Source organism: Topomyia yanbarensis, chromosome 2 (assembly GCF_030247195.1).
Source record: "Topomyia yanbarensis strain Yona2022 chromosome 2, ASM3024719v1, whole genome shotgun sequence".
NCBI lineage: Eukaryota > Metazoa > Arthropoda > Insecta > Diptera > Culicidae > Topomyia > Topomyia yanbarensis.
Genome location: NC_080671.1, coordinates 24,080,893 through 24,103,430, shown reverse-complemented (window position 1 = coordinate 24,103,430; position 22,538 = coordinate 24,080,893). Strand labels below are relative to the sequence as shown.

Sequence of the window (22,538 nt, the reverse complement as noted above, 5' to 3'; positions counted from 1 at the left end):
CGGAATTGCACGTAGTCTAATGAAATTGTTATTAAACTATGTGCGTGAACAGTCCAATAAATAAGACATGATTTTCACGTGCTTTTTGCGTGAAGTTTTGGCGAAATCGACAGGAAATCAGGTAACATTTACGTGATGTTCCATTATGTTTAAACTTATTTTCAGATAGGAGGTACGTGGATTTCCAACGAGGATAATGGAATTTATATACGCCCTAATTTTGGTTATAAAAAATCAATAATCCAAGATGCTTATAGCTCAGTCATTTGAATTCAGATATTAGACCGACTCTCTTTGCAAAAAATTCAGTAATTCAATTGTCAAATTGGAATTACAGATCACTGAAAATTTGATTATTGTGTTGTCAATAAAACAATTTAATTGTTGAATTTTTGGTGGGGAAGAATTTGTCAAATGGTTAAATAAAAATTACTGAATCAGTAGTTTAGATTGCTGAATTTTTATCCTTAAAAAATGTTGGGTACAGAAGCGGTAAAGATGTTTATATTTTATCGGACTGTTACTGTTTGAAAAATTATAAGCGATTAGTTTTAAGTATCGATGTTCTGAGTTTTTTATTTCTTTCAAAAAATCGTGCCCTAATATACAGGCTTGATTTAACTTCATACTTCAAATAATTTGTTTATTTGTTTTTAAGTGTACATATATATGTTTTACTTTGGTTGATGATGTGATTTCCATATGCTTATATCTTTGACCTGAGCTTAGAGATATCGTAAGCAATAAAACAACTAATTACAAATTAAATGCAAGTAATCTTCTCACAGATTTATTACAAGATTCTAGCCTAAAAGTGCTACATCGCTTAATCGAGCAATGTTAGCAGGTGAAAACAACGATATTAAGCACAGTATCATTATAGTGCCAGTAGGAACATAGTTGGCTTATAATAAAGGTTTCATCGCACCTGACGTCTTTCTGAAAGACATTGTTTTTCGCCGCTTATATAGTATTCGAATAAATCAGGCACTCGTATAAGCTTATCGAATACACAAATTTCGCCAATTTCTTTGCATTGTTCATTTAACTGTTCCAAAGTAACATCTAACTGTTCCAAGTGTAAACCGTAATCTCCAATGGCACACTAGTTGTGATGCTGTACCAACAAATTCGATTAAAGTAGAGGCTTCCTCTTCCGAAGCATCCGGTGAGAAAAAACCCCGTTTTAATGAGCGTGTTAGCTTCTTCGAGAAATATAGTCTTAGTCGTTTCAGATTGATTGGTTAATATAAGTGAATTCACCACATCGCTTAATCCTAAACAAGAATTTTTTTCAGTAAACTACTGTTAACAATGTCTATTTTTATCACAAAGAGCGTGAAATCAGCTTATTTTCTGAATTTATTTTTTGTTTTAACTTATTTGTATTTAACGAGAGAGTTGATCAAATAATTACCCAATTATTTGAAATGCAACTCATATTTTTGGATTAAAGATTTTTATTCACAAGAATTCGACAGAATTGACAGCGGTTATTCCTCTACCCAGTCAAACGAATCCGGAACCGGTTCTGATTTCCAGCATGAATTCCAGCTCAAATGCATCAACCGATAGAGTCGGAATCGGTTGTTTTCTTTGAGCAAGATTCCATACTCAATCCATTCAGGATTTCGAACCGGTTCCGGAATGGATTTGACGGATAGTTGGGATAGGTTGGTGTAGCGGCGCTAGTGTTTATCGTATATTAATTCAAATGTTTACACACGCTTCTTAAATATTTTTGTTCGATCATGGATGTCTGTTCTCTGTGGTACAATGTAGAGTAAATTGCAACTGTTACAGTTTACTTACATTTCGATTTCTCCAAAGCTGAATAAAGTTAAAAAAACGACGGTGTTGGAGAAATATCCACAAAGTTCAGCTATTCCGAACTCTCACTGAACTGATCCTCGGGTTCAGTTCAGTTCAGATAAAAATTCCGATTCCACCTTCTGAAATTAAATAAATAATAAACAGTGCAAATGGTTACACCCAATAATTAAGAAATTGTTTAAAAAACAACTTACCGTTCAATATTTGCAATAAACTGTTGGGAAATTTTTAATCCAGCAGTAAAAGTTTTTCCACCAACTCGCTTGTTGCCATATTGTTTTTTTTTTTGCATACCTGAAAATCACGTCAATTTCATCAAAATGAGGAGTGAACGTGATGTGTTATGCAGGTCAATGTTACTAACTTCACGTAACATTTGAAGTTTTATAAAATCTTATCAGTTACGTGATATTTCACGTAAATTGGACATGTGAATTTCTCAGAGTGAAGGATAGGCAATGTTCGATTGGATTCGTTTTTTGACAGCTAAACGCGAATCCAAACGATCCAAAATGGAGTCTCCGCAGTTCTCTTTCTAGAGTTTTCTAGGTTAAACCAGTCTTTGCACTTGAGGGAACAAATTCTTATTTCATACACAGTAACAAATTTTCACCCTAGTAAGAAATTTTGGTTTTTACTAAATTTTCCTCCTTAGGGTGAAATATAGCATAGTGCTTTCGCATAGGCCTGCTAAGCCAAGACAAATTTCGGCTTCACTGTGTCTCATCGGCATAAACAGAACTTCTGCTCGAACGGGACATCACGGACATTGATCAGTCGTTCGATTGAAACACAAAATGTGTTTTAGTTTTAAGGGATTTGCGTCAAGATTTTAGTATAGCCGGCGCTAATCTATTCCGACAATAAGTTAGTGTCGGTTTCTAATGAGGCGAAGCCGAAACGCAACTGTGTATGATATATTAACGCATATTTTTCATAAAATTCCACTCTGCAGCAGACTAATGAGCGAAACAAGTTTGTTTACAAAAAACACTTTCGCCCTTTTGACGAATTAATATTGATTTATACATGGCACCGTACTGGCTGTTTTTTAAACGGTATGCATTGATCGAAATGGTAAGGCGAAAATGGAAGCGTGACTAAAATATTCGCTAATTTTAAATATTTTAAACAAAACGAAAGAAATATATTATAATTTAACTCGAAGTTGAACTTTATTGACTCAACAAAAATAGGTTTCAAAGCAATTGTTTAAATAAGCGATAAATAAATTTATAAATAAATGCAAGTCATATGCATGGTTTCGCACTGTCTAAGTAGTTCTTTTTAGCTCTCATATATGTGCGGAAAAACTACATATTTTATTATGATGAGAAACGATGTAATATGTTTGAAGTATTCGTAAAATATAACGCTGCTTTTTTCATTTCATATAGATTAATCCACGTATGATTGTATATATCCAAACATATAAAATATGTGCACGTTTCGTTGGCATCAAATAACTCATTTGATGTTTGACAACCCGGTTGTCAACGACTACTCGACAAAATGAATACTTTGTCCGACCATATCCGTGAAGAGAGTAAACGTACGATATTTCGATTATTGCATCGATTTTGTGGGCTGTTTTCGGCTAATTTAAGACTAATGGCATTTCCCACACTACACCGGTGTAGTCGGTGCTACACTCATTCAAACTTATGATCAGTCTATCTCTTTTTTTGCACTACACCACCACTATATCACCAAAAAAACGAAAACGCTATAAGAGAAACGTAAGCAATGAAATTGAAAGATAGGTATTCTAGAACAAATCAGTTATAAACATAACACGGAAAACTAGGACTAGGCAGGCTCATATGGCCATGATCAAAATGAAATGTGAAGAATCCATTGGTTTCTGCTGGTAGGAGTTGGGCTTTCCACCCAAGTTTACCGCATGGTCGTTGATAGAACATAACTCATCATCATGTTTTACCGCCGACGCCGCGTATTATATTGCACACTACATTTTCAATATCGCAGTGGTCGTGTCCTGCACACAACCCTTTATTTTTTTATGTTCCTGCTTGCATAATTTCATCACTTGGAAGGGGAAAATATTCACGCGACAATTTTTCTTTTTTCCACTTGCTATTTAGTATAGTGGTATATTTCTTTACTAAACTTTACAAAAAGGTTTGCATTGCGTGCTGAACGATTCTTCGAAAGCATAATTTGTGATTTCCATTGCTCATTATTTCACCTCTTGGCAGAATTGCCAATGTGAATTGCAGCAATATGGAAATGTTCAGCTATTTCGAAAGATAAGAAAACAACCTTAATTTTAACCTCCCCTTCTCTCCCTTCGCAGTTTTTATAAAAAAAAATCAATTATATATAGCAGTGATTTCCTAGCTCAAGCTGGCCTAAAATGTATCGATACTATTAAAATATAATTGAAATAATTTCACTTCCCTCTAGTTTTGAAATATGAAACCTAGGGGCAGATCACTTGTGATGCATTTTTAAAAATCAGCGAAATTAAATGCTTTTTTCCATCAAAATAGAAAATCGTAATGCATTTCGCGTTGCGTGAAATGTATTTTGCGTTGCGTGTAAGACGTCAAAACCCTGCAAAAACAGGCCTACATTCAACAAAACATCGAACACTGGGACGGGACCTGCGGAAAGAAAAAAAACGCGTGTCAAATTGATCCAGCACGCAAATGTCAGATTGAACCGGCTGTCCTCAGAGTGATTAATATGGGGAGTATTTTATTTGAAATTGAGAAAATGTTAACTTTTTTTTCAAATATATCTATAAATTAATCATTAGATCAGTAATGATAGTGGCGTGATAGTGCTTTCATTAATTTCGAGATCGTCAATTCTTGTGAACTTCTCCCACTGTTCTCTCAAATCGGGATTCACCGGAAAATGGTGCAAAGTTATCTCCGGATTTTTCGCTTTACTACGACCGCAATTTTCTACCTTGCACTTCATGATAATGGATTCACGAAAAAATTGAAAGTTCAATTCTTGTTTGTTCTTTAAAAAAGTCATGTCATTTCTTGAACTACACCAAGTATTAGTGTGTGTGAATCGAAGAAGTAAGATATAACAAACAAAAAGAAAGAATAAGAAAACACGAGTCCGCAGGTCCCGTCCCAGATCGAACAAAGTGGATCAGAGTAGGACGATTGTTAAGTAATCTTTTCTGCGAGGGAGTGCAAAGTTGATGCAAAAATGGAAATTAAATGCATTTTTTCTAAGTTGATGCAAATTTGTTATACATTCCTAGAGTGATCTGCCCCTAGTATGAAACAAAAAACAAATGGGCACCTTCAACCAACGTATTTTGAAACAATTTTTTGGGCTTGAAGCAATTCTTTGGGCTTCGCAGTGGGTTTATACTTGATTATCCCAGTCACCGTCACAAGCAAAAGTTGAGCAAAGCGAAATTGATGCTGGCAGAGTTTCTGCGAGCATTTTGCGCGATATGTGTGAGAATTCTGACAAAGAATTCGCTCAAATGCAACAACCGTTTCTGAAAGAAGCGGTTAAACCAACCGATGCTGCTCACTTTTATCCAGAATCCAGCCAGAAATGTACGTCCAAGATCTCTGCACGCTTCCTGCCACATCTTTGTCAGATGTTTTGCTCGATTCGTGCTAAATTCTACCAGGTAGGAATTGCCAGGATCTTTGAACAGTTTATGTCCGAGTTATGTCAGGGTTTTGCTCGGTTCCTGTCAAAATTTGCCAGAAAACACGAGCGAAACCGAGTTCGCCCTAGCTCAACTAACCCGACAGGATACGCGCAGAAATCTGACAGGGCTGCCAAACCAAGACTTACAGAAATCTAGCAGAGCGGTCTCTGCCAGAAAATTTGCTCACTGGTAGGAGCTATCCGTAGTTTAAGTCCGACTGAGCGGTAGCGACATTGGATGGTGAAATCAAAATAAAATTCACAACGCAAGCAAAATGTAAACACAAATGAACACTCCGGATGAACCTATCGTCAATTGACATTTCGACGAATTTTGATTCGAGGCAATAATAGGGGCCCGAAAACATTCTGACATTACAGAAAAATCTGTGAATATGGTAACCCACTGAGACGTCCAAAAAATTGTTTCAAAATCGTTCAACACGGGTCCAACGATGGACGTTCGTTGAACGGTTATTTGGACGTTGTCCAAATTGGTCCAACGAACGTCCTTCATTGGACGATTTTGAAACCAACCGTTCTTAGAGGGAACCCTGCAGGGAACCTTGGGAGCATTCCTCCAAAATCATGAGAAGATTCCAGCCGGAAAATGAGCCAGAATTCTGACCGGCTCCAATTAATATCCGGCTCCAATGACACGACCGATTCTAATTAGAATAACCCAGTTACCGTGGCAAGCAGAAAGTTAGCAAAAGTTGAGCAAAGTGGAAATGATTCTGGCAGAGTTTCTGCCAGCATTTTACGCGATTTGTGCGAGAATTCTAGCAAAGAATTAACTCCAATGCAACAACCGTTTCTGACCTTACCGATGCAGCTCGCTTTTAGCCAGCATCTAGCGAGGAATGTACGGCTAGGATTTCTATATGCCTCCTGCCACATCTTTCTCAGATGTTTTGCTCGATTCGTGCTAAATTATACCAGGTAGGAATTGCAAGGATCTTTGCGCGATTTATTTTCGAGTTATGCCAGGGTTTTGCTCGGTTCCTGTCAAAATTTGCCAGAAAACGCGAGTGAAACCGCCCACTGAGACGTCCAAAAAATGTTTCAAAATCGTTCAACACGGGTCCAATGATGGACGTTTGTTGAACGGTTATTTGGACGTTGTCCAAATTGGTCCAACGAACGTCCTTCGTTGGACAATTTTGAAACCAACCGTTCTTAGAGGGCGAGTTCGCCCTAGATCAACTAACCCGACAGGATGCGCGCAGAAATCTGACAGGGCTGCCAAACCAAGACTGACAGAAATCCAGCAGAATGGTCTCTGCCAGAAAATTTGGTGACTGGGCCGTTATGTCACTGCCCAGTAAAGTTCAGCCGGAAATGAACTGGAATTCTGGCTGGTTCCAGTTCGTATTCCGGCTCCAGTGCAACAACCGATTCTAACTAGAATCGGTTGTGTCACTGGAGCCGGAATACGAACTGGAACCAGCCAGAATTCCGGTTCATTTCCGGCTGAGCTTAACTGGGTGGAACCGAAATACTGACTAGAGTCAGTCGGAACTCCGACTGGACTGACTGGTTTTCTGGGGAGCATTCTAGAAAAGCATTCTTTTAAAACCCTAAGGGCCAATTCCTTCACCCTCGCTTAACTTTCAAACCAATACGTTTAAACTAGACTTGAGCGTTAAACGAGGGGGAAGAAATGGGTCCTAAGCAGATAGAGGTGTCAAAATACAAATTCAAATAATAATCTACTAGAAAAAACCTTGTATGTTCCTTTAAATGCGTTATTTGCCGAACCCATTCAATCACAAAGGGTGTTTACCAATGGTCAACTTTTTTGATATTATGCGATATTTAGTTAAAAAATAGGTTGATGAAGTCTAGCACATAACTGGAGTGCCGTGACATTCAGGGCTGTTAATTTAAATCTGCTCACATTCAACGGAATCTTGTTTTGCATGGGAACTTTTCATATTATTTTATAAGATAATTCGAGCGGTTCTGAAGTAAAAACCTTAGTTCTTGGCGTTGGTGGTGATCGATGATGCATTGGATTCGAATCTCGTTGTATCCATCTCACACCGCTGCTTATCAATCGAAAAGTCCATAAATGGTAGACTTAAGCCGAAATTCTGCCGTGAACGCATAGCAAGGGTTCTTGTTTGGTTCCTTCCAAAATTTTATAAACTGTGGCATTGATTGACGAAGTGTAATCCAGTAAAGCCAGCCGGAATTTCGGAAAATGCAGGATACTTTCTGGGACGTTTGGCCATGCGGGACAAGTCCTTTAAATTCGGGACTGTGCTTCTTAATCCGAGACGTCTAGTCACTTTAGGTTACACTACGTTAATCAATGCCACCTTTTAGAAAATTCTGGAAGAAATCGAGCAAAAACGCTGATCATACGTTGCTGTCATCGTCATTTTTCATAATTTAATACGAAATTTTTAAACCATGCTTGATAGACTAGTGCAAATAATAGGTAATTCCGGGCAGTATAATAGAAGTTACTGTCGTTCAAAAACTCACACACGAATTCCACTAAAAAGTAACTCATGCATTGAAAACCTAAATTTAAACAATTTCTTCATCTCATACTTGTCAGCGTCAAAACACGTTCACTTTGCCATAAAACCGAACCCTTAACGTTCTACTCTTCCGCACACCCATTCAAATCCAATTTTTTGCGGCACCAACCTCGCTGTTGAAACCTGTAAGAACTCGTTCCTCTTCGACGGAAACGGAAATCCTACTTTTCAGTGCATTTGTGCATCAAGTGTAGCCTCTTTCGCCTCCAGGCGACTCCCTCATTAACTATCCACTTACAGCGGGAGTGTATTTCGCACCAACATCAACCCGTTGGGGTGTCGGTAACGGAACGCTTGCTCACGTAACTGCTCGTGTCCTTATCGCCGGAGCACGAAACAGTAAGTCTATTGTGTTGATGTTCCCCACACGAATATTTATACGTACACATTTTACACTATTAATTAAAATTTAAAACATATTTAGAGGTTAGAGTAGGGTGACCGCCGTCCGGAATAGCTCCAAGAAGCTAACCCAACACCGAAAGCAAGTAAGGAATCGATTATTCCTTTTTGATTTATGGTCTGACATTATAGAAGGGAAACCTTTCATCGTTCCACCTTGTTCGCGGGACTGTAATGGGAGACCGGATAGGATCAGGTGTACGGTTGGAAAATTTTATGGATAAGTTGACACATTAAGTTTTAAGGCCATGTCTGGCAGCGCAGAACAGTAAATATAAATAGCTACTATTTAAAAACCGCCAGACCCACGAGGTTCATTACGGTATGGAAGAACAGAACGACAAGAGTAAAGAGACGGTGCGACAATTTTGCCACCGTTTAGATTGTGTGAACACCAGTATGCTCACCTGATGCATGACGTTGACGATGGAGGCGTCAACTGTGCTTGAAACTGCTTAAACGTACCTCTGGGTGTAATGAAGTGATGTATCTTCTCCATGCAATGAGATGATGATGATAATGACGCCATATAGATGGTAAGTCTTCTGTCTAGATGAACGAGTTGCACTTATGTCCACAACATTGTTGGGATTTGATCTACTAAACTCGACCTTGGACTGTTGTGCTACGAGTTCAGTCAAAGATTGAAATATAATATTCTATCAAGTGACCATTAACTGCGTTGTTTTCACGCGAGATAATTTCCAATCAAACAGGCCTCCCTGGTGTCGATGATCCGTTGTTAGTACGGTTCCATAAACATTTTTCCAGCCGTCTCGTTCCATGGCAGTTATAGTCATGGGTGGTCTGCACCAATAAACACACTACTGGACAGAACACTTTAGTCTAGTGAACAATACACCTGTAGGCGAAATGTTCACTAGCAATATCGCCTCGTTTTATGGTCCTGCCTTTGAACGAACGCGGCTCTGGCGGGGTTTCACAGTCCGCCTCAAACCCAACAATCAACAATGTATGCAGCTTCAGTCACACTATTCTCTAGACATTCCACACATCGTTTCGATAGCGACAGGAAAGCACTATTCTCCCGTTGAGTTGCTTTGTGTTTGCTCATCCTGTCGATGCTGGAAGTTGAACAGCGCGAGACCGAGACGGCCCAGACCCGTCCTCGCTTGACTATTGGAAACCAATACATTCCGCTTGTTAATAATACATAATCAACACATTATTATTAAATAATTGAGTTTTCGATCCATGCGTTTGCCTTTCATACAGATTCACAGCTCCAATGTTGAGAATAGCGTGTCGCGTCAGACCACCTTTACCGTGAACTGCTTGGCATTCGATCTCATGTAAAATTCAGTACACTTTCAGCGGCTTAAGTGACCTTCCCTGATTGGGTTCCATTTTCGATTATAGTTTCAGCACCGATCAAGCAGCTTTCCTTCAAATGCTATTCAATTTTTTTCGGTTTCAACACTACAGCATCCCAAGATTCAACCACACCTCTCGAGACCCAGTCTGCGAAGGAGAAGATTGTATTAAAACTCAATAATCACGGAACGTGTTCAAATCCAGCAAAACGGTCACGTACCCTCAGCCGACATGTAACTGTCAACTGTCTTTATACACACTCACACTCCACCTTTTGCCCGATTCGATGGCTTCATTCCGAGAAACTGCTGCCATTCGCTTCGGCGTATCGCGCTGTCCGTACATGTTTCTCCATTCACTTGGAAAATCGCTGTCGATGCTGTTGATCCACAATAATAGCGTCCGGGCACCCGCACATGTACAGCACACGCAACAAAGCACGATTCGATTGACCGGGAAATCCCTTTTGATTGTGCTAACTCGCTTCACGGTTATAGGAAATGGCTTCCTTGTTCATGTAGGTGCGGATGTAGATTGGGGATGTAATCGAAATAGGTACATCCAATAACAGCCAGACCAGAGAAATGATTGTTTTCGTGCGAAATTCCAGCAATTGCTAATTCTACACGTTCCTGGTAGGCTGCGGGAGCGAAAGGGATTGATCAAAGAAAATTCGCTCAATTGCAGGAAATATTTACTTGCGTTGCGGGTTTAAACTCTGTATGTGAAATGTTGGTATCGAGAACATGTGTAACTGATAGCTTAATAGTAAATGATATGCAAGTTTTCTCTCAAGAATGAAACGGAACTAATGCCTTTCTCTTCCATTCATTTCAGATGCACCATCCGATCCAGATGAAACCTGCCGATAGTGAGAATAGAAATGGTAAGTGTTTTATAATGTGTTTGTTCTTTTACTGCAAGAAACAGTTTGTTTGAAAAAAAAGTTGTTCTACTTTCCGATTCGACAGTCGGAAGCGGTTTGAAGTTTTTTGGTAACTAAAATTGTACACAAAAGCTTTCAATGAAATTTGATTCGAGTTGAAACCAACCAAGAGAATGTAATTAATTCGTTATAATTCTTCAAATAATTATAATAATTCTTCAAATTAAGAATATCTCAGTCACTAGATTTATTTGACAACAATACCACAGAAAACAGACGTCCATCTTCATCATTCAACTTGCGTAAAAATCCCTAACGGTTTTGAAGGTAGTTGGGCACTGAATTGACAGCGGTTATACCTCTACCCAGTCAAACCAGTCCGGACTTCTTAGTGGATTCAGTATGAATTCCAGCTCAAATGTATCAACCGATTGAGTCGGAATCGGTTGTTTTCTTTGAGCAAGGTTCCATTCAGGATTTCGAACCGGTTGCGGAATAGACCCAGTTAAACTCATTCCGGAACCGGTTCGGATTTTTGAATGGAGTCATTATTCCAGTTAAACTCATTCCGGAACCGGCTCGGATTTCTGAATGGAGTCATTATGAATTCCAAATCAAATGCAACAACCGATTCCGACTCAGAATCGGTTGTTGCATTTGATTTGGAATCTATACTGACTCCATTCAGGATTCCGAATCAAATTCCGTATGGTTTGACCGGGGATTTGACGGATAGTTGGGATAAGTTGGTTTGGCGGCGCTAGTGTTTTATCGTATACTAATTCAAATGTTTACACACGTTTTATTAATATATTTGTTCGATTATGGATGTCTGTTCTCTGTGGTAATACGTTTTCTCCTCTAAAGAATTCTGAATTAGTGTAGACTTCAGAATCATAAGCGACATAGTCCTAAGGATAGATTAGAATGCAGTTCGATGTATCAACAAAATTAAATTCATTTCTGCCCACCAAAAAACAATTCGGAATATATTTTTGTGTACTGCCTGTCTTTGCTGCCAAAATTTTGGTTTGGTTTTTTAGTGCTTCGGATTCTCCTCGACAGCTGCAAATTGGCGCCGACACTAAAATTCAAAAAGTCACACACCTTGCGTGCGTGCATAACTAACCGGTACCGAGTGAAGTCTCAGTAGTAAGCGCAGAAGTTCAGGTTTGCTGATGATGAATTTGAACCGAAAGCGTCTTTTGGTATGGGAATTAAACGTCTGCCACTATGCAAAAGTTCCCAAATGGGAAAGATTTTTGACTACTGCACATTTTGTACATGAGGGCACAATACCTATCAAAAAGTTTGATTTTTTAGGGTTTCGCATTCTTCTCGTTAGTAACTATCGTAAATTCGTGAGTAAAAACTCATAATTGAAAAATTACCTCGACAACTCTACGCAGGGCTTAGGTATTTTTTATACAGAATGTGTATGCAAAGTTTGAAGCAAATCGGTTAAGTAGTATTTGAATGGCAGTTAACACCGCAAATCGTGTTTTTCCAGAGACGTTCTACAAGAAGCCTCGTCACCGAGTCGCTTGTCGAAATTTTTGAACGGAAAAATTGTAAAATGTTATTGAAATGATACATTACAATATACCACCAATGACTACCGGCTTTCGGTCAATCAACTGCCCGGTTAACTGTTCTAAAACTAAGCTAAACTGCACCACTATCCGCTTTGCAGATGCCGTTGATTTTGGCGATCAGTTTTCTGAAGTTAGCTCGGACCCTTGCAAGATCCATTACATGATTCGACCTTTCTCTTGTTTTCCTTCATTCTTTCCAGCTATTATGCTAGATAGATTTTCTGCGTACTTCAAACATTTGGCAACGAACTCCACTAGCGTATTACCCAGCGGCAAGTTACCGCAATCCATTTAGCTCCCGTTTTCAGGAGCTATTTAACTTTTATCTCAGTGATCCATTTAACTCCTACCCGGTCAAACCATTCGGAATTTGATTCGGAATCCTGCATGGAGTCAGTATGGATTCCAAATCAAATGCAACAACCGATTCTGAGTCGGAATCGGTTGTTGCATTTGATTTGGAATCCATAATGACTCCATTAAGAAATCCGAACCGGTTCCGGAATGAGTTTAACTGGGTAGTACCGTGAACCATTTAGCGGTTTCCGTGAGCCATCTAGTTCCTAGCTTTGTCGCAATCTAGTCGGATAGTCCCCGGCGTTAAACTCATCTTAATCCAACTGAGAGTTTCTTGGCTGCGGAATTTCTCCCGAAACTGATACCCGTTTCCGCCTTCCAGGCGGAAAAACTACCTTACTCCGACAGAGAGTTCTTTGGCGACGGAATCTCTCTGAGTACCGATGTCCGTTTCGTGATCGAATTAGCTCCTACTTTTGTCACGATACCAGTGAGCCATTTAACTCTCCGCTTCGTCTCGATCTACTCGATATAGTCCTCGGCGGTAGACCTAGCCTTCACAACGCGCCAAACGGTAGGTACCGAGGTCTGTCGCCAATTCTCACTACAAGAAAATATTCTGAGAAGATAACTTTTGCAAAAGAAACTTAGATAATTCAATTTAAAATCTTAGCGCATTGTTGTAGAACGTATTGAATTTTTCATATTTCAATAAAATATTGAAATATGAAACATTGAATACGCTACTACGCCGCTGGTTATTTTCATGTTTCTTTCAATTTACCCCAAGTCCGAAGTCCTATTGCGATTAGTTCGTTGGTTTCTTTTAAACATGTAAATCTAAATTTAACTGATGAAAAAGGGGGTTTCTGTCTTATTCGTAAGACAATGTTCACTAAAGTGATCAAGGTAGTAACAATGTGCCTGGTATGTAATCCAAACGTTGTCTGTGCTATGACTTTGCAATGTTTCTCCTGATCTAGGTTCAACTGAGAAAGCACCAGAAAACCAAACGAAAGAAGTAGTTTTCACACACCACCGGTAAAATCTTAATAAAAATTAATCAGTAGTTCTGCAACATTATTCCGAATACGTTGATTATTTTTCATGAACAATGAGTAAATAGTAGCGAAAAAACTACTTTTTCCGGTTTTCGAAGATGGTTTTCTGAGTTGAACCTCCATAATCCCTCTTAAAGTTGGTGATTGTTAGGATGTGTATTCAGAAAATCATCAACATAAAGGTCTTAAACCATTACGAAGAAGGGCGAATGATCTACTGAGGTTAATGCCCTAAGAAATAATACAATACTACTCGGATCGATTACTAGGTTGGTGCACCATAATATTGTAGGGATTTTAATTGTAATATCAGTGTCACGATTCTCACGATGCGCCTCTTGTGCGTCTTCAACGTAACTCCCACTGTCATCGGAATCGATAAGGATTGAGGTTGGAATATGACTCAGCTTCGGGCTCAAGCAAAAAAGACATAAGATTTTAAATTCGTTGACATTAATTAATTGAATAGCACAAAACCAATAATTAAATTAATTTTGGAACTTGCTTTTCGACTTCGTCTCATCAGAATCCGAAACTAACTTGGTGACAGGACTAAGCTAGCGTCGGATTGACGCTAGTTTCAAAAACGGAGACACAATTTGTGTTCCTGAGCAAACCCCTAGTCAAGCGTGATGTCCCGCAAGAAATGAAGCTCATTTTCTTGCGGGACATCATGTTTGACTATGGGTTCTGCTTAACAAAACAAATTGTGTCTTCGTTTTTTGGAGCTAGCGTCAATCCGGCGCTAGCTTAGTCCGTTAACTAAGTTAGTGTCGAATTCTGATGAGACGACGTCGAAACGCAAATTCCATAACTAATTTAAACATCAATTGGGCCGATCGAACATTCGAGTACGATTGCATTCCGCAGTTAGTCTGGAAGGTAATTATGCGGGTGGGCGGGTTCCTACCCCCTAATAACGGTTGTAAATCGTCCAACGACCAGAGACTTCCCTCTAAGAACGGTTGGTTTCAAAAACGTCCAATGAAGGACGTTCATTGGACCAACATGGTCCATCGTTGGATCCATGTTAAACGATTTTGAAACAATTTTTTGGGTTTCTCAGTGGCTTAGAGAAGAACGGTTGCCCAAAAAATTATTTCAAAATCGTTCAACACATGTCCAACGAAGGACGCCTGTTGAACTGGTTATTAGAACGGCGTCCAACGTTGGTGCAATGAACGTCCTTCATTGCAGGGATGTCAGATTTGAAGATTTGTCTTCATTTTGAAGACATTTGGTATGTTGTGAAGACGAGTTTTTCATTTTGAAGACAAATTTATTCGGATGTCTGACTGGCTTCTGGCAGAATTCTGGCTCAAAATCAATAACCGATTCATAACCTGGCCGTTGAAAACAAATGAAGACATTTTCTATCAAATGTGAACTCTGAAAAACTCTAGAAATAGAACTGCGGAGACTTCATTTTGGATCGATTGGATTCGCGTTTAGCTATCAAAAAACGAATCCAATCGAACATGGCCTATCCTTATAACATTGAACGTGTTGCCATAGAATGCCGGGGCATACGTTGCCAAAAATGCTGTTTTTCTCTCCGCAGTTCTCTTACTAGAGTTTTTCTAATGTGGGATGGCTTCCGAAGCGGCTCCAACCCAGTCACCGTGGCAAGCTTATAGTTAGCAAAAGTTGAGTAAAGCGCAGTTGATTCTGGCAGAGTTTCTTCCAGCATTTTGTGCGATTTGTACGAGAATTATGGCAATGAATTTGCACAAATGCAACGACCGTTTCTGACAGAAGCGGTTAAACTAACCGATGCTGCTCAGTTTTAGCCAGAATTCAGCCAGGAATGTACGCTTCCTGCCACAACTTTGTCAGATGTTTTGCTCGATTCGTGCTGAAATTCTACCAGGTACAGGGATGTCAGGTATCTTTTTCAAATGTCCACATTTTATAAACATGTCTTCATTTGTCTTCAACGGCCAGGATTCAAAATGAAGACAAATCTTCAAATCTGGCATCTCTGACCAGGTAGGAATTGCCAGGAGCTTTGCACGGTGTCCCAGTAAAGTTCAGCCGGAAATGAACTGGAATTCTGGCTGGTTCCAGTTCGTATTCCGGCTCCACTGCAACAACCGATTCTAACTAGAATCGGTTGTGTCACTGGAGCCGGAATACGAACTGGAACCAGCCAGAATTCCGGTTCATTTCCGGCTGAGCTTAACTGGGGTAATTCCGAGTTGTGCCAGGGTTTTACTCGGTTTCTGTCAGAATGTGCTAGAAAACGTGAGCGAAACCAAGTTCGCTCTAGTTCAGCTAACCCGACAGGATGCGCACAGAAATCTGACAGGGCTGTTAAACTAAGACTGACAGAAATCCGGCAGAACGGGCTCTACCAGATACCCACTGAGACGTCCAAAAAATTGTTTCAAAATCGTTCAACACGAGTCCAACGATGGACGTTTGTTGAACGGTTATTTGGACGTCGTCCAAATTGGTCCAACGAACGTCCTTCATTGGACTATTTTGAAACCAACCGTTCTTAGAGGGTAATTTGGTGACTGGGTTCAAATGAACCCTCTAAGAACGGTTGGTTTGAAAATCGTCCAATGAAGGACGTTCGCTGGACAAGGTTGGACGACGTCCAAATAACCGTTTTACAGTCGTCCGTCGTTGGACCCGTGTTGAACGATTTTTAAACATTTTTTTTCAAGATTTTCTGTGGAAAATTTCATCAAATGGTTGGTGCATTTGATCTGGAATCCATTCTGACTATCCCCATTGAGACGTCCAAAAAATTGTTTCAAAATCGTTCAACACGGGTCCAACGATGGACGTTCGTTGAACGGTTATTTGGACGATGTACAAATTGGTCCAACGAACGTCCTTCATTGGACGATTTTGAAACCAACCGTTCTTAGAGGGTCCTTTCAGGATTCCAATGGTATTACCGGATAGCCCCAATAAAAAGGAGAATGAGCCGGAATTTTGGTTGATTTTAGTAATCTTGCTTCAGTCACAAGTAGGGTTGCCACCCCTCCGGGTTTGGCCCGGACACTCTGGTTTACGGAAGCGATCTCCGGGGCTCCGGGTTTCACATCAATTTCTCCGAATTTGCTGAGAAGAAGCATTTAATTTTTTTTAATTACACTTTTTTTGGAAAATATTTAAAAAGTCTACGTTAACTATTACTCTAGTTTAGATTTATTTTGCCCGAGTAATCCTTCATTTCAAGGTGGCGAAGACGAGTTCACCAAATATTGCTGATTTCTTCCACAAAGCAATGAAAATGAAAAACAATTACAAATCAAGGAAATATATATTCAATAATATATTCGCTATATGCTACAATTGAAATGTTGCATCCCACTAAGTCGTTCAAAATAATCTGAAAAAGTTATTTTGCAGCAATTTTACCAAATCAATTCACTGTTGGTGGTGCTTATACCCAGCTGCACCACGGTATGACAGATATGTGTTCTAATCCAACTGACTAGGTCAACATCAATCGAGTTCTTCCGGTGTTGTTGCCACTCCTTCGGCGACCCTTAAATGTTGGTTGGGTAGGTGAGCTTTGTCCCTTAGTTGCGACCTCTGGTGATGAATAACCTACACCACATAGTGCTTTCCATGTAATGCCGCAGCCCTGCTAAAGTTAGTTATGGAGGAGAGCAATGCTCGTTCGACTTATCCTCCACAGCGAGAGTAGCTGGTGCTATTGTATTCCTGGCACTTAGTCGGGGAAGTAAAATACCACACCATATTAAACAGACAAAACCGTTCTCAAACGTGAAAAATTTACAGGTTTATTTTAACGTAGAAATAAAAAGCTATTAAAGTGGTCTAAAATGCCGAGCAATCGCTTTGATTTCAATTTCTGTTTTGTTCCACTCAAAATCCACACCCGCGGCGGTCAGTGAAAATCTCCGGGTCAAAGTCTACCCAGAGGTGGCAATCCTAGTGACAAGCGATTCTGTCTACACGGAAACGAAAAACTACCTAAAATTGAGTTCCTTTGACTCAATCTCGTGGTATCGTGGAGGAAGTTAAAATTAGGTAAACCGTGTTGAAGGTAGTTTCCATTTAACCACGGCAAAAATTACAACTCATTGATAGGTTTTTTATACTCAAATTTTAGTTGAATTTATCTAATTTTGAGTATACCCCAAACAACTCAAAAGTACCTTCCTCCACGGAAGACTTCGACTGAGTCGAATCTCTCGTTTTGTTTTGGATAACACTAATAAGTGCGAAAGCGACGCACAACTCAAAAGTAAGTTAAAAGAACTTATTCTGCAGGTTGTTTTATTTAACCGTGTAGAATCAGTTGCGCCATTAATTCAAATTTGAGCTGGAAGATTCCCGTTAGTGTTTCGACTCCAGTGATTCAACCGATTCCAATAAGATTTGGCTGTGTTCGTCTGGAACCAGAGTGCTAACTATAACCAGCCAGAATTCAGTCAGAATTTCACTGGGTGGGTGTCGTCTTCACTCTGTCTTACCAACGATAATTAGGTTTGTTCCAGTACCAGGAGAAACTGGAAGTACTCCGGAGCAAACAGGGAGGAAATCGTTCCTGTACTATCTTCTTCTCTTTTTTCTTCTTCTGGTGGCAAACCGGAGTGAAAAGGAGCAAGAATTTTTTGCTCCGGAGCAACAGGGAGTAACTTCCATGTACTGGAACAAACCTATTGTCAGTCTGCCACGTTACCAACATTCTGGCAACATTTCCTTTTCTTTTTGAAATTTATTTTCCCTGCTCAAATGTGATTGAACGTTGAACGGTTCTTGTTGTAGCTTCTCGTTTTCCTGTTTTTCGTGTAATTTTAATTATTGAAATAAAGTGAAAATTGTGCTTTAAAAAGAAATTCTGTTTTGTAACTGTGTCGGTCTAAAGTGTTGTGCAATTTACCTTTAATCATGTTTGATACAGAGTTTAACCCCAACTTGTTCTGGTTCCCGAATCGAAGAAACCGTTTTAATCCAGGTAATTACGGGATTTTCGGCACGTTACATATAATAAAAACGGGTTTTTTGTTCTCCACCTTTCCTTGCAGGTATTTCGGAAAAACCAATCTATTCTAAAGAAAATTAACTTAAAATAGCAAAGCAACTTCCAGCTGGTTTATTTCCGGCTAAAATTGATCCGGGTCGTCTCGGGATATCCCGATTCAAGAGTGATTGTTGCTCCGCTCCGGTCAAGCCGACAAAGCAGTCGGGCAGATGCTTATCCTCAAGTTATTTATCTTATTAGGGATTATTTCTCGGTGCGTGGAATCTGTTCGCTTTCTTCCCATTGTGGTCCGGATGCGGCGGGGGCTTGTCCGTCGTTGATAAGACCCGTCAGTTTGCATAAATTTGGATGTTCTTTCTTTCGCTCGGTTTCGGGTTTGCTGTCGGTGGGAGATTGTTTGTCTTGGGGGATACAAGCATTGCTAGCCGGATCAGTGCAGCAACGCTCCTAATGAGATTAGCCGGGAAAATTGTGTGTCTGTTAGGTCGGTCGTTTCCTACGGGGGGGCAACCATCAACGTCGACTGCTGGTTCTGGCTTTCGGTTGAGAAGGCAAAAACAAATTGTTTTAGATGTCCTGTTTAAGTCAAACCAGATTTGTCTGGAATATTTCACGGGATGGGTTTCTTTTTGCTGATGGTTGGGGGTTGCCGTTATTAGGAGAAGTAGGGGAACTTATCTTGAGCTCTTCTGTCGGTGGCGAAACAATCGAACCAGACGTAAAACATATCCGCTGACACTCAACGAAACATTTATTAAAAATTTCGACGCGTCGCATATTTCCCGGTTGAATACAGTAAGAAAAATCTAAAAAAAATTCGGCTGCAGGGGGTTGCCTCGGAGGATTTTACCGTATCAGATCGACGAATGGATGAAAGGGGCGGTTGTTCGTGTGCACGGTGGCATAAAATTGAAAATATGTTCCGTTCTGGTTTCATGATTCGTAATAGCAACAGCAGACCTGGCTGTGCTGGGCCATGAGGGAATACGATGGTAGAGTGGATTTTTCCTCGAAATATGACATTTTCCTAGGCATATTCGTGATCGGTTTTATTGTCGCTCTGGTACAATGTCTATCTGCAGTAGAAGCAGACCAGGAAACATCAGAAGCAACACGTTTTATATTTGTTACACTAGCAAAATAGAATTTGTTCTACATTATTGAAATATGGTGAAGGTTTCTCTGGTTACAACAATTTTATTGAAGTTTTGAGTCAACGTGATGAATTATTAAGAAAGTAGGCGCTGCTCTGACATTAAATGTTTCGGTATCCTTAGCAATGAAAGGCCCAAAAACGTCAAAGTTGTCCAAAATGCGTTCCATGCTAAATGTCTGTTGAAGGATTCTTTGAACCGACGGAGAATATTCGGCGATTTGAAAATATCCTGAACTTAGGAAGTAGTATACTGCAAACACCAAAACACCATCAAACTGTCGTACCGCTGTTGACGCCATTTTTACGACGGTTTTAAGTTTCCTTTCCTCGGTAGTAATCACCATTTCTGTCAGTCCACCCAAAGGATCACCCTCAGCTCTCCCCACACTAGGGGAACATGAGGAGACAATTTATGAACGTGTACCGCATATAAACAATTTCTGTTGCCACAGTGTCCATTTCTCTCGCATAGAGCATAGCGCGAGAACGGTAGAAAATGGGTTGCTGCGTTGTGAGCCCGTCGTTGCTGGTGTCAGCGTAGGCGACGACGGTCACACGCGCGCGCGGCCTTCCTGGTTGATGGTGCATTTTTTTTCTTCTACTGTGCCTGTCGTTGCTGTTAACATAAGCACACAAAAGAGTCAACCGCTGGAAGCGCACGATGACGACAGTCGGTTGTGGTGCCATAAAAATACTCACAGGTCACCGGACGTCTGTTCTTCTGCCCTTCGGGATTCGAGATTGTCAACGCCATATAACCGAGGAGCACCGTACCCCGATTCGGCCACGGCCAGGATGACGGCAGATTTGCTAGGTTCCGGTCGTAGAAAGTGTGTTCAGAAGAAATGGAGTCTGATGTAGTAGTTTCTAACCGTGCGCTGTCGGGGAATGGAGGGATTTATTTATGTCTGTAGTCCAGTGGAACCGGGAAATGTTATTTTCACTGCAAAGTGGTCGTAAAGTAAAAGGTATTAAAATTTTAGATTTTCCACGGCGCGTCCAAGAGGGACAAGGGCGTATGAATTATTGAAACGCGGAACGTTGCAAAATATAATTTATTTAAAGTATTGAGTGTAGTAGTTGTTTGTGGCGTCAGAGTCGTAAACTGCACAAATACTTGGTACTTATGACATAATTCAGTTAGCTTAGTTCGGTCAAGCCAAACGTAGTTACAAAGTTTTCTTATAATGTAGCTATTTCTGCGTAGATAGTCAGTAGTCTGAATCTGTCTGAATAATAATTTGACATGGAGATTGGGTCAAGTATATTAACAACCAAGAAATATTTTGTTTGTATTTAGTAGGTTGTTTTCAATCAAACTTGACCAGCGTTGCTCTCGAGAACTTCAAATAAAAGTCATACCACCGAAAAGTGGAAAGAGAAACGAACGCTATTCTACAAACAGAAAGTACGTACCATGCCAAACAAACAACAACACACATTTCCGCTGCTTGGCAAATACCGGAAGAATTGGTCACCTGACCCAACTATCACCAGTCGCCAATCTATTCCGCATTTAACATACAATCGAATATACATAAGACAGAAGAGGAGCGAACCAACCAACACACTAAATCAATTAGGAAGTTTCAAAGCAATTATCACGGTAGTTTCTTTCTTCCTGTGGATGATATGCGAAAATGTGGTAGGCCATACTCGATAAAAATACAGCAGTGGTGCGTTAAAGTGCCGATAATTTTATTCCCCCCGGGGCCCAAGCGGGCCACAGTTTGTTGGGAAGGATAAATCTATGTCAATTGCTTTTGTCGTCGTCGTCTTCGTTCAGCCAGACAAAGGAGATACCTATATTTTTCGATGGTTGAGTTGAATTGCTGCATTGCCACGATCAGCACCAAGTTGGGAGAAAATTCAAATTGATTTAATGAGACCAAGTAGACAACGTTTGCATCGATTTCGGGAAAGAAGAAGGAATCTGCTGAACTGGTGTGAGCCCGGTAAAACGAATTGTGGGATTTATGCGGAACAAAGTTTGCTCTTTAACTATCAACGTTCAGTACAGTAGGGAGCCCGTAAAGAGATCTGGTAGAAGGAGCTCATGTTTAAAAGAAGGCAGAATTTCCAATTTAATTAACACCATGGTAGATTTTTCTATGCTATATTTTATTTATTGAAACTGTATTTAGACGGAATTTGTTACTTCTTCTCTACGATATATTTCGGTGAATATTTTGTTTTGGACGACGAATGTTTGAAGAAAATGTTGGGGAGCTTGGGTTGCTTATCTATCCTTCCGGCCATCATATCGTATAGAAGATACACTTAATATGTGTATCTACAAATGCGATATGATACCTGGTGCAGAAAGTACACTAATTACCTGGCAATCTTCTTTCATTTGATTGTCTGCTCAGAAAATCATTTTCCGTACCCAAATATCACATGTGACGCCAGTGATAAATTGAGAAAACCGCGAGGATGGTGGAAGAGCAGTGGGTACAAGGCCAAGTGCTTCCCGGGTGGTACCAAAATGATAAGCAAAACGGAAAGTAAGGGTTATGTTCGTGATCAGGAAGGAGAGCATTTCGCATTTATTTTATTTTTTTGTCTTTATTTATTTCTCTTGCTACAATACATGCAACTCGGTGCAAGAGAACGTGACGGCCAAGGAAACGGAAAACCAATAGTCCAAACAGATCAGGAACCAGGAAGGAGGACTACAAACGAGGAAACAAACAACAGATGAGAAATCCCCTACTTATTTATTATAACTACGATACTAATCACAATTGTTTTGCTTTTCTTGTCTCGTTCCAGCAAACCAAAATCTCTACTAT

At 40.0% G+C, this 22,538-nt stretch overlaps 1 protein-coding gene across 3 annotated transcripts in view; it reads left to right on the top strand.

Moving 5' to 3' along the window:
* The window catches only part of LOC131678416 (CUGBP Elav-like family member 2), a 1,026,317-nt gene that overhangs the window by 617,036 nt on the left and 386,743 nt on the right, over window positions 1-22,538 (top strand). For all 3 annotated transcript variants that reach the window (XM_058958564.1, XM_058958565.1, XM_058958566.1), the window contains one exon: window positions 10,614-10,662. In XM_058958564.1, coding sequence (XP_058814547.1) covers window positions 10,614-10,662 — 49 coding nt within the window. The remainder of the gene's footprint in view (window positions 1-10,613; window positions 10,663-22,538) is intronic.